The 16709-nt window shown below is 39.4% G+C and overlaps 1 protein-coding gene across 6 annotated transcripts in view; it reads right to left on the minus strand.

Moving 5' to 3' along the window:
• Positions 1–8555: 8555 nt before the first annotated feature.
• Positions 8556–16709, minus strand: part of LOC142849532 (interferon-induced very large GTPase 1-like) — a 139980-nt gene continuing 131826 nt past the window's right edge. For all 6 annotated transcript variants that reach the window (XM_075971813.1, XM_075971810.1, XM_075971808.1 and 3 more), the window contains one exon: positions 8556–16257. In XM_075971813.1, coding sequence (XP_075827928.1) covers positions 9153–16253 — 7101 coding nt within the window. In that variant the 5' untranslated portion in view covers positions 16254–16257 and the 3' untranslated portion in view covers positions 8556–9152. The remainder of the gene's footprint in view (positions 16258–16709) is intronic.

The raw sequence follows: 16709 nt of genomic DNA on the forward strand, positions 1-16709 counted from the left end.
TCGGTGGATGAGGGTGGTTATTGGGACAGCCTTCCTGCAGGAAACTCTCCTGCTAGCTGGCTAGATAAGCCACAGCAGTTGAAGTAGGACCCCAGGGTTTTCCCCTACTATGTAGGTTCTAGAATGTGGGATGTCCAGCTGCATGGCTGGTCACTCACCCCTTGGTCCTCTCTGTATTGTAGCAAGCTGTGTTTCAGAGTTCCACCAAGGTTGCAGAAGAATAGGTGAGTTTTGGGCCAGGATTTAGCTTGTAGCTTGTGGTATCTGGTGGACAGGGGTGGGTATTGGGGCAGCCTACATGCAGGAAACTCTCTTGGGGACTGGCTAGAAAAGCTGATACAGTTGGGAAAGGGACTTGGGGTTTTGCCCCACTGTGGGAGTCATAGAGAGTGGGATGTCCCGCCTGGTGACTGGTCACTCTCCAATTGGTCCCTTCTGTATGATAGATAGCAAGTTGTGCTTTCCTAGATTTAACATTTTCTTTGACCAGTTTATCCATTTCTTATATTGTATCTTCAATGCCTGAGAGATTCTCTATTTCATATCTTGTATTCTGTTGATAAAGCATTCCTCAGTAGTTCCTGTTCATTCATTTTTTCATTTCCTGAATTTCCTGAGTTTGGACTTTCTTTATCGCTTCTATTTCCATCTTTAGGTCTTGAACAGTTTTATTCATTTCCTTCAGTTGTTTGTTTATAGTTTCTTGGCATTCTTTAAGGTATTCAATTTGTCCAATTGTTTGTTTGTGTTTTCCTGACTTTTCTTTGAGGATTTATTAATTTTCTTTTAGAGAACTCTATCATATTCTTACAGTTAGTTTTTAAATTCTTTTTCTTATGCTACAGCTATGTTGAAATATCCATGGCATGCTGTGGTAGGATTGCTGGACTTTTGTGGAGACATATTGCCCTGATTGCTATTGATTTTTTATTCTGGCATCTAGTCATCTGGGTTTGGGGTGATTATAGGTCTAGATGCAGATTTCTGGTTTTGTGTATTTTAGCAGGGTGTTTTGTTCCTTGGTTTTTGTTTCCCCTCTGGAGAGGTTGTTGGAAGCTAAGGGAAGGAGTATACAGAGGTCACTGACCTGTGAGTTCCTCAAGAATCATGGATGGGGGTTGGAGAGTAAGCTCCCCTGGTGTTCTGTTGTAGGGCGAGAGATTATCCTGGGGATTCAAACTGGAGGAATAGAGAGAATGGGGAAGGTCTTGGAGTGTTTGGCCTATCTGGTCTTTTGGTAGGCAGGGACTGTGTTTGAACAGGAAATATCTGCCTGATTTGGGGGTTGAGACACGGTAATCATGGAGCCTGGGAGGATTAACTTCTATTGGAAGCTGGAGAGTGGGGAAGTTCTGAGGGTGAATGGCCTAACTTGTCTCATGAAGTACTTGGCCTGTGTTTGAAGAGGGGTGTCTGCCTGAATCCAAAATGTAGTATTTTTAAATAAAAAGAAAAAAGAAAAGGAGAAGGGAATGACTGGCAAAAAATTTAATGTTATACTACTAGCCTAACATTTTTGAAAACCTTGGCTTGATCTCCATTGCCCTTCCCATTAGTTGAGTAAATTCTTTAACTATATTGTTTTTTTGTAGCTGTTAATATAAATTATTACAAACAGTAGCTCAAAACCATAAAAAATATCATTTTCAGGTGCAGCTACAAATCCAACTCTAAAATTTTTAATAACTCCTTAAGAATTTAACATAATGTATTTTGATCATATTATCAACCTCAACTTTTCACAGGTCATGCTCTATGTCCTTAACTCCCTATTAAACTAATGCTGAGGTGCTGTCTTCTCTTTCTGTTTCTCTTCCTTTTCCTTATACTTCTTCTTTTCCCCCATTGAGTCAAGTTTGGGTTACCTAATTACTTGTGGGAGTGGGACTGAATTGAAGTTGGTTTCCTTCCCCAGTTCCCGTGGCACTTCAGCTAGTGACTCCTCCTGTTATGCTATAATTTTGTCTGGTTAGAGCTAGTATAAGACTTATACTTTTCTCAATTTTTTGGAAATGCTTATTCTTACCACAGGTAATCCAGGTGTTTATTTGAGTAATGAATATTCTTATAAACTGTATTACCCCAGGCCATGTTTTTGATGTTCCTATTATTGTTGTGGTGGTTCTCTTCTTCTTCTTCTCCTTCTCCTTCTCCTTCTCCTTCTCCTTCTCCTTCTCCTTCTCCTTCTCCTTCTCCTTCTCCTTCTCCTTCTCCTTCTCCTTCTCCTTCTCCTTCTCCTTCTCCTTCTCCTTCTCCTTCTCCTTCTCCTTCTTCTTCTTCTTCTTCTTCTTCTTCTTCTTCTTCTTCTTCTTCTTCTTCTTCCTTCTTTCTTTCCAAGTTTAAATCCTATTTGAAAAAGTCTGGTCTTGTTTGATACATTGTATTTAAAGACGTTCTTCCAAATGTTTTAAGGGTATTTAAAATGATCCAGGTCCCATTCAGCTTTAGCACTGGGTTGAGGGTATAGAAATGTTAGGGCTCCAAGACAGGACCTCCAAAATGGCAGTGCTGATGGTAATATTTTATGGAGATTGTCTAAGTCTTAGCCAGGTTTGACCATGCTAAAAGACTTGCTTTTTCCCCCCCTGGAAAACAGTAATTGAAGCATTTCTCAGAAAGCCATTAAGTACTCCTCAGTGCAGTAATCATATGTGAATGCTCTTGACCATGGCTGACCTGTCTCTTCTTTATGACCAAGTCCCCAGGCTAACCCAAATCAATGTCTCAGAATCAGAGTTTAGTGGACATGCAAAAGACTAAGTTAAGTGAAGTTACGTAAGTTCAGAAAGGGAAAAACAATATTATCTCTCTCATATGCAGATCTTACCTATAATTATACATGTATATATGTAAAGGGGTGTAGCTAAAGTCTAAAGAAAGGAACTTTTGAAAAGATTAGGATTAATGTAGGAAATAACCTGAAAAATTGACAAATGAGATGACACGAAATTAAAAATTCTTTTGCCTTGTGAAGAAAATAAGCACCATAATGAAAGACAACCTACATAATAAAAGTCTTTGTCAGATAGCTTATTCATATTGAGAATGTATAAAAATTCCAAAATTAAATACTCCAACTCTCTCTTTCAGCATATAAGTGAGCTAATTGGCTGAACAGACAGACTCAAAAGGAGAAACAAAACAGGCAATGAAGTTTAAAATTTATTTTTTTAATTAATTAATTTATATTTAAAAAACTATCTTTTCTCATTTTATATACCAATCCCAGTTCCCACTTCCTCCACTCCTCCCATTCTCTCTTCCTTCTCCCCATCCCTCCCCCCATTCACTCCTCAGAGAGAGTAAGGCATCCCATGGGGAGTTACCAAAGTCTAGCACATTGCTTTAAGGCTGGACCAAGGCCCTCACCACTGTATTTAGGCTGAGCAAGGTATTCCTCCAAAGAAAATGGCTTCCAAAAAGCCCACACAAGCAATAGGGATGAATTCTGGTCTCAGTGGCTCCACAGTTTGCCCCATACATAAAACTGTCACCCACATTTAGAAGGCCTAGCTTGGTCATATGCTGGTTATCTTGTTATCAGGCTGGAGGTGGTGAGCTCCCATTAGATCAGGTAAGCTGTTTTTGAAGGTATTCCCCATCATGGTCTTGACCTCTTTGCTCTCATTCTCATTCTTCCTGCTCCTCAAGTGGACTTTGACAGTTCAGTCCAATGCTCCATGGTTGATCTCTGCATCTGCTTCCATCAGTTGCTTGATGAAGATTCAATGGTGATATTTAACGTAGTCATCAATCTAACTACAGGGCAAGGCCAGTTCAGGGACCTTCTCCACTATTGCTTAGGGCATTATCTGTGGTCATCTTTGTGGATTTCTGGGAATTTCACTAGTACCAGGTTTCTTGCTAGCCCCATAATGACTCCCATGTATATAATATTTTTTAATCAAATCTACTCTACCATTTTTTGTCTTCAATTTTAATCCCCTTCTTACATTTTTCATCCAATATCATGTACTGCCTTAATTAAAAAATATGCTCTGAGTCTATTTAGTTCGGTGTCTATATGCATTGATGTGGGATGATGGGTAGCTTCTCGTAGCCCACATATTGACAATATTGTCTCTCCCACAGCAACCATCAACTGTTAATAGCTTCTCACAAGGAGATAGGACTTCATGAGTCCAAGCCCAGACCCTGATTCATGCTGGCTCGATTTTATCCAGGGTTGCACGTGTAGTCCCAGCCATTTCAACTTCATGTGTGTACTGTTATAGCTACGAAATACTGCACACTGAAGACAACTCCTTTTCTGATTCTTTATTTTTCTTTTTTTGTATTTTTTATTAATTTTTTAATTAAAAATTTCCTCCTCCTCCCCGCCTCCCTTTTCCCTCCCCTCCCCCCTCCCCACACCCCACTCCCCTTCCCCCTTCCTTTCCAGTCCAAAGAGAAGTCAGGGTTCCCTGCCCTGTAGGCAGTCCAAGGTCCTCCCCCCTCCATCCAGGTCTAGGAAGGTAAGCATCCAAACCGGCTAGGCTCCCACAAAGCCAGTACATGCAGTAGGGTCAAAACTCAGTGCCATTGTCCTTGGCTTCTCAGCAACCCTCATTGTCCACCATATTCAGTGAGTCCGGTTTTATCCCATGCATTTTCAGTCCCAGTCCAGCTGGCCTTGGTGATCTCCTAATAGATCAGCCCCACCGGATCAGTGGGTGGATGCTCCCCTTGTGGTCTTAACTTCCTTGCTCATGTTCTCCCTCCTTCTGTTCCTCATTTGGACCTTGGGACCTCAGTCCATTCTTATAGTATCCCTATGCCCTCTTATGCAATCAATGTTCCTCAGTTTTGTGGGCTGGAAGTGAAATACAGAGATCCCATTTAGAGATGAGCACTCCACAATCTTTTATTCAATGCTTGCTCACTGGGTCTTTGTCTCTAAATTAATCTCCATTAATTAGAATCTGCTCAACTGAGAATTTAGAGATGAATTAATAATATGTTAGTATAAAAATAAGAGGTCAGGGATCAGCTTATTACTGTGCCTATTAAGCAAAAGAAAAATATTAGTCCTCTTCTATGACAAATGACCAAATAGTGGTCAAAATAAATTTAGGGAAAAAAACAATTTATTTGGATTATAATTCCCAATCACATTCCATCACTGAATGAACTGAGGATTTTTTCTTCTAATTCACAACATTAGAGTATGAACTCTATATTGTAGAGCGGACATTAAGTTCAATCAAAATAGTTGGTTACTACCAAAATATTAGTGTTGCCATTGAACTAGTAATCATATATTGCCAAAATAGTTTTTATTGTAACTCAAAGAGTTCATAGCTGAGTAAGGCTGTTTAATTTCTATTCAATTATATAATGCACAGAACTTTCTATTACTGTGAAATCTAGCCAATAAAGACTATGCTTCCAAGTCAGTATCTGCTTGACTTTGCCATGTAATTATGATTCAAACGTGTACTATCTTTTCCAAAAGGCTCTCACCACCAAGTTCAGAAGGATAAGCAGGATAAATGTTAAGATTTTTGGTGTGGACCCACTTAAAAAAAAAACTGGAAAAAGAGGTAGCTCATACATGGCACTGGTCTTAGCAGTGGATAATTCATGGTGTTTGGGAAAGCACTGTGTCTTACAAAGTATAACTCCATTTAACCTGATTTTATGTGTTTTAGGATGCTTTTACAGTAGTAAGTCTCTATTTGAAAAAAAAATTATATAATGTGATATGAAAATACGTTTAAATAAAAATTTAATTATAGTAAGATAGAGCATCTCTTGGGTATATTCCCAAGAGTCGTATTGCTGGATCCTGGGGTAGGTTGATCCCAAATTTCCGAAGAAACCACCACCCTGATTTCTAAAGTAGTTGCATAAGTTTGCATTCACACAAGCAATGGATGAGTGTTCCCCTTACTCCACATCCTCTCCAGCAAGGGTTATCATTGATGTTTTTGATTTTAGCCATTCTGACAGAAGTAAGATGGAATCTCAAAGTTGTTTTGATTTGCATTTCCCTGAATGCTAAGGAGGTTGAGCATGTCCTAAAATGTCTTTTGGCCACTTTTGAACATCTTCTGTTGAGAATTCTCTGTTCAGTTCAGAGCCCCATTTTTTAATTGGGTTAATTAGCATTTTAAGGTCTAGTTTCTTGAATTCTTTATATGTTTTGGAAATCAGACCTTTGTCTGTTGCGGGGTTGGTGAAGATCTTTTCCCAGTCAGTAGGTTGCCTTTTTGTCTTAATGACAGTGTCCTTTGCTTTACAAAAGCTTCTCAGTTTTAGGAGGTCCCATTTATTCAATGTTATCCTTATTGTCTGTGCTACTGGGGTTATACATAGGAAGTGGCCTTACTACAAAAGTATTTGTTCAATTGTGTTCATAGCAGCATTATTTGTAATAGCCAGAACCTGGAAACAAACTAGATGCCCCTCAATGGAAGAATGGATAAAGAAAGTGTAGAATATGTACACATTAGAGTATTACTCAGCGGTAAAAAACAATGACATCTTGAATTTTGCATGCAAATGGATGGAAATAGAAAACACTATCCTGAGTGAGGTAACCCAGATCCAAAAGATGAATATGGTATGTACTCACTCATAAGTGGATTCTAGTCATAAATAAAGGATCCTAGAGAAGGTAAATAATAAGGTGAACCCCCAAAAAACCATATAGTTATCCTCCTGGATATTGGAAGGAGACAAGATTGTCAGGCAAAAATTGGCAACTTGGGGGTAGGGGTGGGTTTTGGGGGTGAGGGGAGATGGGGAGAAAAAAGTGAGAAGGGGGATTGGTAGAGCTTGGGGGAAATGGGACAGTTAGGATGGAGGAAGGGTGAATATGGGAGCAGGGAAGTAGATATCTTAATTAAGGGAGCCATTTTAGTGCTGGCAAGAGACTTGACTCTAGAGGTGTAGCCAGGTGTCCATGGAGATGTCCCCAGCTAGATCCTTGGGCAGCCGAGGAGAGGCAGCCTAAAATGGCCCTATCCTATAGTCATACTGATGAATATCTTGCATATCAACATATAACCTTCATCTGGCGATGGATGAAGCTAGAGACAGAGACCCACATTGGAGCACTGGAGTGAACTCCCAAGATCCAAATGAGGAGCAGAAGGAGGGAGGACATGAGCAAGGAAGTCAGGACCGCGAGGAGTGCACCCACCCACTGTGACTGTGGGGCTGATCTAATGGGAGCTCACCAAAGCAAGCTGGACTGAGACTGATGGAGCATATGATCAAACTGGACTCTCTGAAAGTATCGGACAAAGAGGGCTGACTGAGAAGCCAAGGACAATGGCACTGGGTTTTGATCCTACTGCATTTACTGGCTTTATGGGAGCCTAGTCTTTGTGGGATGCTCACCTTCCTAGACCTGGATGGAGGGGGGAGGACCTTGGGCTTCCCACAGGGCAGGGAAACCTGTCTGCTCTTTGGACTGGAAAGGGAGGGGGAGGGGGGAGGGTGAAGGAAATGGGAGGAGATGGAAATTTTTAAGTAAAAATAAATAAATAAAAATAAAAAATTTATAAAAAGAAATAATCTACAATAACCCGCTTCACCCAAACAAAATAAAAAATCCACAAAAAATGAAATGCAAAGTTAACAAGAAAGAAAAAATAACAGCAACAACAAAAAAATCTGGTAAGACAAAAAGAAAACCCTCAAAAATAGCCAAATGAGACAAAAATTACAGAAAAAAAAACATTAAGTTTTTTTTTTGTTGTTGTTAGTCGAATACTCCTGTGCATGGGACATGTCCTGCAGTGTAGATAATATACCCATGAGATTCCATTGGCTGAAACTGATTTTTCCTTTTCAGTCTGTATCAATTGCAGCAAGTTCTTATTAGGGGTGGGACCCTGTGTTTACTTCTCCCTTTCAGTGCTACAACAGTGTCTGGCTTGAATCTATTAAGACCTTGTGTGCATTGCCACAGTCTCCAGGAGTTCCTATGCACATCAGACCTGTTATGCTTGCTCAATACTGTTTTCTTGGAGTTGTTCATCGCTTCTAATTCTTCCAAATTTCAGCCTCCTCTATTGTATAGCTACCTGAGCCATGAGGATAAAGATATTTCATTTAGGAGAGCGCTCCAAAGTCTCTCACTCTCTGCATGTTGTCCACAGTGTTTGTGTTAATTTCCATCGACTATAAGAAGAAACTTCTCTGATGTGTGTTGATCAATGCACTGATTTGTTGATATAGCAATCATTTTATTGCTTTGTTACTTTAGCAGAATAATAGTAACAGGTTTCCCCTAGGAATGAGATCTGTCTAATCTGATGTTCTTGACTACTTAAGCAGTGTATGTATAGGTACCATCTTATGGGGTAGGCCATAAATCAAATCAGAAAGTGTCCAGTAAATCCCATAATATTTGTGCCAGTATTGAACAAGTATATCTTGCAGACAGGTAACTTCTGTAGGTTTGGGGGTTTGTAGTTGGACAACATTGTGTTTTAAATATCAAATATTTTTGACTTGCTATCTCTTATTATAAAATGAAGAGGAAAATGAAAAGACAGAAAGTATGAAAAGAGTAAAACTATGGTCAGAAAAAAGTTCTTGTTTATTTTTCCTTTATTGGATTGGTAATGATCACTGACATTATGGCTTTGTCCTGATCAAACCTGTTTTACTATTTTGCAGAGCAGAGTTTTCTTAAATTGCTTTGCTTTGGGATCCTCAATTCTCAAGGAAGATTGTTACATTGAAGTCAGAAAGATTTTCTTATTATTTGAGAGAAGGGCAAATCCAATTAAAGGACTTTAATGCACATGGTAGCTTTCCCTCAGACATATATTTTGGTTAGACTTCCCATCAGCAGATCTAGAGATCTGTGACAGCCTGAAAGGCTAGCAAAAATACTTGTCTATTAAGATAACTTCCCATTAGCTGAAAGAAATATTCAGAATAATGAACTATGAAACAGGCTATTGAAAGGATATTGGTTTGATTATATATTCACATAAATAGTACATTATATTTCAAGCAGGAATAATAAAGACAGAGTGAAAAATCTTCTTAGTAGAAAATCTTCTAATATGGAAATAGTAACTTATTAATGGTTACTTTTCTCATTTATAAGGTAGAATCTTGAATGTAGCTCCTAAATTTATCTTAAGATCCCTTGATTAATTTGAAATTTCTGTGGAACTATTAGTATTCTAATTGTGACTTTTTAAGTCATTGAACACTTCTTGCTTTGTAATTTTGAACCACGAACCTGGTATTGTTCCTCTATTTATAAATTTTTTGCCGTATTTTTCCTCTAGGTCTGATCTGAAGTGACAGACAAACCATTTCCAGTATGGCTGGGTAGATGAGACTGGAGTGATACTCCACCGGGCATAGTTATCTCCTGCTTCTCGATATTTTTTGTAAAAGAATTTAACATCATTTACAAAAAAAGGATAATCACTTGCTACTAAACTAGTACAAAAATGAGTGACAAAGTCCTCTGTGTTTATCCATTTAGCTCCACGTACAGCCTGAGGACGGTGGAGTGACACACTGTGGTCTCCTTCGTGTTCAGGAATGGTGTTGGTACAAATTGCTTTACAGAAAGGACACTGCTTCCAGCAGCCACAGAGCTGATCAGAAAGAAGTTTTTCAATGGCAGGAATCATTTCATCGATGGGCTTACTTGAGAAGTCCTCTTTGACTTTCCTCAGTGCAAGATCCAAAGCTGCACTCATGGTTTCTTCTAGAAACTCAGTGTCCTTTATCTCCTGGTGCTCGATGCTTATGAGGTCTCTTCTTGGAAAGATCAGGTTGCTCCCTAGATGATCACAGAACAAATCCAACCAGCGAGAAGCAGTGCTTCTTTCATCTTTAGTTACTGCTGTGGCATTTTGAATGGCAGAGAAGATGGCATTCTTGATGTCATCTAAAGTTGTTTTTAAAAAAGTCTTTATTTTTTCACCTTCTTTTTCTGAACAGTACTTTACAATGTGGTCTGTAATGTATTCCTGAAAAAATTGTTCTGGATGATGAATGTAATTCCAATACTTCTCAAAATTTTCTTCTTCTGCCAGAGAAATGAGAATGTGTTTCTCCAGGTTACCCCTGTTTCCACTGAATGCAGGGCAGGTGGATTGTATGTCTCCAGTTACTTTACGAACCATTTCCCCCCATACAGTGGCATAAATAGCAGAAGTGAGCTTAGGACAAAAAAAGTCAACAAACAATTTGATGGAGGTGGCACCTTGGCAGCGTATCTTAAAACTCATGAAGAAATCATTTTTCTTTCTCTCCAGGTAGTTCACAGGATCATTTGCAATCTTGAATGCCTCATGCATTTCCTTGAAAATCTTTGATGCTTTCTGGAATAAGCACAAGGATAAGTCAATGATGTAGTCTCTGGTAAATGTGTATTCTTCCTCAGGGGGTACAGATTTTAGTTCTATTTCTATTATCCTCAAGATTTGATGAAAATCATTCTGACTGTAACCACACTGTTGCTTTTGAATGTTTTTAATTGTTTCATTAAATCTTGAATAAATATTATGAGTAACATTTTTAATGGATTCTTTATGAAAGGTTTCTAAACTCAAGGGTATTAAACCATGTTGTTTTTTCATTTGGACATGATTGTCATAGTTGATTTCAAACATCTCCCCAGAGTCCCTTTTTAATTTTTCTATAATATTTTTCTCATTTTTGAAATGCTCCAGAAGGATATTTTCAGAATCCAAATCAATGTTAGGATCTGTCACAAGAGGAACACTTGGAGTCACATTGGAGATCCAATTTGTCCAAAGTTGATCGAATTTCTCACGCAATTCTTCCTCACTTAATTCTTTATCCTTCACATCTAAAGCCAACTCTCGGCTCCTTTCTAACAGTTCATTTTCATATTGTGAAATTTGCTTCTCTAGTCTTTCTTGGGTTTGCTTAAGACTGATGAGCTCATTGCCTTTCCTTCTGGTGTCAGAAATAAGTGATTCGTTAAGCATTTGTAGCTTCTGTTCAAAATAAGCTTTCCATTGGACCAATGTTTCACTCTCTGGGTCTTCTTCAAAATACTTATCAAATTCTTGCTTGATGTTATCATATTTCATATAAAGTGGACCCTCCAGTGTATTAGTTGTGATTGTCTTTAATTTTGAATTCTGAATCTGATTGGTCAACTGGTTCTGTAATTCCAGAACATAACTCCTCAACTCCCAGGTCCAGTGATTATATATAGTTTCTAGTTTGTTCATGGCTATGACTTCCTTAGTGTTTCTGAAATTGAAAATGAAATTCTCACTGACCAGGGCTTTCCACAAATCTTGAACTCGGAATTTTACATCTGAGATTTTCATGATCCTTTCTTTGGATTCCTGCTGGGCAGTCTGAAGAATCACATTCTTCAATTCCTGGACATTGTAGCTATAATAAGTATTGGGTGAGGCCATTGGGGGATTGCCATCCCAGAGGTGAGCAAAATAGTAGACATGACTATTGACATCAAATTTAATTACATGTCTGAAGCAGGTTATGTCTGAACATTCCTCTAACTCAGCGGCCAATGCTGTCATTTCATCCAGTCTCTGTTCCAGTCTCCTTCGTCCTTCCACAGTTTGGTCTTTAGCTGTAACTTCTCCCACATTCTGATGGACAAAGATGCAACTGGGGGAGATTTTCACTTGTTTCATTCTGAGAAAAGCCTGGACAACTATTTGAAGGATATCCTGCATCTCTGCTGGATTCTCCCCAAAAATATTGATCAGAGTCAAGTTTCCAAGACCAGTAACGAATGTTGCCAACTCATTGTCCCAATTCTGGGATTTGTTTTTGAGTTCTGGAGCCCGAAGTCCTTCTGTGTCTACAATGAGCATAAAATCAAAGCCAAGTTCCTCTGTGAATGTCTCTTCCACCTTCAGGAGCTGCATGTATGCACCCTTGGTGCATCTGCCTGCACTGGCTGTGAACTGCAGCCCAAACAGTGAATTCAGTAAGGTGGACTTCCCTGAGCTCTGCAGTCCGAGGACAGAGAGAACAAACAACCTTTTGTCTCCTAGTGTCTCTGAGATCTTGTCAAAAACAGCCATCACCCACTTTACAGGCACATATGAAGCATCCCCATCCATCAGCTCAATGGGAAGACCAGCTACCATCAGGTCTGCAGCAATATGGGGGAGGCAGAGAGGAAGACTATCTCTAGGGGAGTAAATTTCTTCCAGAGCTTCATAGATTTGGGCAACTTCTCGGAGAAGGTTCTCAATGCCAAATGTACAGTCATGAATCTCCATAGTGATGGCTTCTATCTGCTTCTGCTGGTCAATCAAGAAGTTGCTTTCACATTTTTTATGTCCTTCTATTTGTTTCAATGACCACAAAAACCTTTGTTTCTCCTGTAATTTTTCTAAATGTTCTTTAGTTAAGTTATGTAAAAGCAGACTCAACCAGGTCAAGATATACTCTTTGGAAGGAGTTTCTTCATTTTCTTGAAAAGTTTTAAGGAAAAAGCACATTACTTCATTGAGAGGAAAGGCTTTTTCTAATTGTTGAAGGCGGATATTTTGTTTCTCTCCCTCAATATCACTTTTATGTTGTTCAATACTCCGATTTCCTTTTTCTGTCAGATGATAGAGTTCTCTGTCCTTCTTACACCAAATATGCCAGAGATTTCCCTGAAGTGGTAGTAAGTTTTCTTTTATCTTTGATAATGTCTGTTTTGCTAGTAGGGTAATTATAATCTCAGCCTTTTTTTTAGCTTTCTTGCAGTCTTTCTGGTCTTCATCAACCAGGAATCCTTGTTTTTGAGCCATCTGTGAACAATCTTCTAAGCTCAAAGAAGTATTAGAGTGTTTTAATAAATGTTTTATGGCATTTGTGAGTTCTTCTGTTAATTCTGCCTCATTTCTATCCCTGATGCCAATTCTTACTCTTCTACCAGAATTATTGACCGAGACAATTTTTTTATCATCCAACAAACACAATAGAGGTATTGAAGACTGACTCAAATGTCTGACAATATCCTGGTTTTCTTTATTGCCATCAGAAGATGACATTAGGACCACAATGACAGACGAGATATCCTGCAGGAAGCTGAGTTGTTGCCTATGGTCCTTGGCATCTCCATGAAGATTGGTAAAGGCCACACACTTATCAAATGTGTCCTCACCTTGACCCCCAGGACAGAACCAGGAGATCTCCACCACTCCTTCCATCAGGAAACAATATTTGCTACTTCCTCTGCAGTGCCTGTGAAAAAACACATCATGTTTACGTTTACTGAGGAGAGAGTTCATGATCTGAGATTTGGAAGCAGAGAAGCCTTTTCCAACTCTAATGAAGGACACAATGGGTGTGGAGACACAGCACATCTGCTGATTCTTGTGACTGTAGCTCTTGTCCTGTGGTGATTTACTTGACTCTTGCCAACTTCTCCTGATTTGTCTGAGAGACCAGAGAGAGAATTCCATCTGAGAAGTGCTGGGATTTGGCACCACAAGGGGGAGTGCAAACTGACAAATGGAAAGTTTGGACAAAATATATTGCCTGGCAAGATCATCTGCACAGTGAAAAATGGCCATCTGGATGTCCATTGGGTGAATGCGTGGCTGGGACTCTGTGTTTGGAGGATCAGTCGGTTCATCTATGTCATCAGACAAGTCTTCGAATGGATCAAAAGTATCAATTTCCTCATAACAGGGACCTACTAAATTATCAGGTTCATCATTTTCAGCCTTTTTAAGAATCAGATTTCTGAACCCACAGTCTAGCATCAGTAGCTTTTGTAGGAAATAGAAAGGAAGTTCCTGTTCAGATGCTGGTTGGGAGTTGTGTACAGAAGTCTTGCAGATCAGATGGTAGTCAGCTTTGCTCATCATTTTTGGGTAGCGATGTTCTAGGCCTAGGCGTTGTACTAAGCCTAAGAAAGGTCCTGTTTCTATCATTTCCGCTTTGCTGTTTTCATCGTGTTGCTTGTTACAAGTCTCTTTGTTTTCATGGCTGAGCCCCTGCAATTGTTCTTTCACATCATCCATCCTCAAAGGAGAGATGTGTTTATAATTCCCATCAGTGTGTATTCTCATGTCAGTCTCCTGATTCTTGGAATCATGATCTGTTCCAGATTTTGTGAGGACATTTGAAACTTTCGGAGAAAATAGCTGTTTTATATGCTGCCTTGTTAGTGCTAAGAATTCCTTTTTTTCTTCTAGAGAAATGGCTGTGTTTCCAACTGTGGTATTCAGTGCTTTGAGTACTAGGAATGCCTGTGCCCCGTCTTGGCAGATAGTTTTGAGCTCCTGATAAATGCGTAGGGCAGTTTGAATTTCATCCAAGAGGAAGTTTAACTCAGCACATCCCAGGAGAGCCTGGAAAACATGGCTTTCCAGCACATTGCCTGAACCATCTGAAATAGAGATTAGTAGCAACTGCAGGTCAGGCTGCTCTGTTTCTCTAAGGTAGTTCAAGAAGGTACCAAACGCTGTGGTGACTTTACATGTGGCTTTTCTTTGAGCTTCTTCCACTGTTTGTGGAGATTTCTTTTTCATACTCCCTTCTAGGTTTTTTTGTATTTCCTTTAATGTCTGAAGAAATTCAGAAAACGAGGTGATTTTTTCTTGTTCTCCCTCTGATTCTAACTGGTGTATGCTCTCCATGCTGGATGGGGCCTTCAGAAAGTCTGTCAATTTGTATACACAAACATCTATCACTTTCCTAAGTTTCTCATCACCATCATAACCTGCTTGGAATTTTATATTCTTTTGTAAAAGTCTAGTTTCTTGTATTATACTGAAAAATTCTTCATCCTGAATCTGAGTAGGAAGGCCAGACAGCATAGCATAGTTTTCTTTCAGGCATTTAGCCACCTGAAAAGGGTTCTTAAAATCACTTTTGTGACTTCTGAGGATGATTATCCAAACAGGAACCAGCCTAATTCCCTTATCAATAACAGACCATGTTTTGTTGTCGGCAAGTAGACCAGCTGTCCACTGGAAAATTCCATTTGCTTCTGATGGTCCACCTATCTTGGACACAGATAATTGGACGTTGATTTGGAGCTCTTGACATGTATTCTGACATGATCTTACATAATGTGATTCTGACATTTTCATCCTTGTCTCAACTTCACCTTCAAAGCCACTGGAGCTCTTTTTTATGTAACAATCTAAAGCCTCTGCTGTCTGCTGCTTCACAAAATCTAGCTGATCACTTTGGAAACCCTCTGAAATGGCCTTCCAGCAGTAAATTCCCCCAAGATGCAGAGGGCCTTGATTAGCATGAGAACCAAATCTGTTGAAAAAGTTTTCAGTACTGTTTCTCAGTTGTAGGAATCTGTCTGCTTCATTAGTGTATTCCAGTTGTTCCTCCATGCTTTTCAGTTCCTTGAGAGCAGCCTGGGACAGCTGGAGCTGATCAATTCGAAAGTGGAGGGAGGCTAGTGGCATGTATCTGTACTTGACTGAAGAGAAATAAGAGTGCCCTGAATTTGATTGCTGTGTGTCCATAGATTTGGATTGTTTGCTTTGATCATTACCACATTCTTGACTAAATCTCAAGTGTTCACCCTTGGCTGATATCATTGTTCTAAATCCCAGCTTCTCCACTGTTTCAGTGAACAGAGATTCTGCTTGAGATGACATGAATTCTTTTGCGTCCATCATTTTTCCTTGCTCAGGTGCAAAGAGAAAGAATTCCTTGGGGACACTGAGTAGCTCTTCTCTCTTTGCTAATTGGTCCTTTCCCTTGCTTGTCTTATAAATTCCCTGCAGAGCCAGCCCTCCAGATGCCCATTTTACTAGATCCCTATCTGGGAGGTTTCCACTGTAGGAAAGTTTTTGCTCCATATGGTTGAGATGTCTTTCCATTGTTTCAGTGACATCTTTTAGGGGTACTTCCTGCCTTGGCCAGCACTCTTCAGGAATCTCCATTGCTTGTCTCAGCTCTGCTTCCTTTTTCTTAACTTCTTCGTCTTCTCTGTGCTTCCCTTCTGAATGTAAGGCCCTCAGTTCCTGCAGTGCCTGTTCTGCCTGCTGCTGTCTGCTCTCTATCATCTCCCCTGGAGTCTCCTGGAACTCTGCAACATTGTTTGGCTGTGAGATATTAAGCAGCTTCTCCAGAGCCTTTTCTTCCCATGTGTGCTGTGTCTGGGACTTCAGCTTCTGGAGGTCTTTTTCTTCTAAGTATAGTAAGTCCATGGCACAGGTCACACCCAGGTCTTCCCGAAGCTTATGCAACCAGGAGTCAACAGACAACCCCACTTCTGTCAGCATCTCCTGGAGATCTAGCTGCCTTCTGCTTCTTGACTGAACACGCTTTGCTGTTGCCATGGCTCTGTGAAGAATAGATACCTATTTAGTCTATGTCCAAATGTAAGACATCTGATTCATATGACCCAAATTTAAGTGTTTTTAGGAGGCTGGTGTTGAATGCTTCTCATGCTTTCTTCTAATTGCCTAATTTAAGTTTATTTAAAACTTTTGTCCTGTCATTTTCTGTTTACTGTAAATAATTTATATTTCTAGCTGCTATTAAGAGGTTCAATCTAATAGACCGGCTTCAAGTATTTATTTCCTTCTACATTGACTGGAGCCAAAACCACTGATGGTTAAATTTGATGACATTATTAGATGACAACCAACATTTTATTTGACAAAAAAGTAATTTCCTTATCCTAATTAACATTTCTGTATTTGTTTCTATAAAAACTATGTGGACTATTTCAATTTATATTTTCCTAAATACAAATCAAATTATGTAATATTGTGTTGGTCTCTAAACATTAT

This window comes from Microtus pennsylvanicus, chromosome 5 (assembly GCF_037038515.1).
Source record: "Microtus pennsylvanicus isolate mMicPen1 chromosome 5, mMicPen1.hap1, whole genome shotgun sequence".
Lineage (NCBI taxonomy): Eukaryota > Metazoa > Chordata > Mammalia > Rodentia > Cricetidae > Microtus > Microtus pennsylvanicus.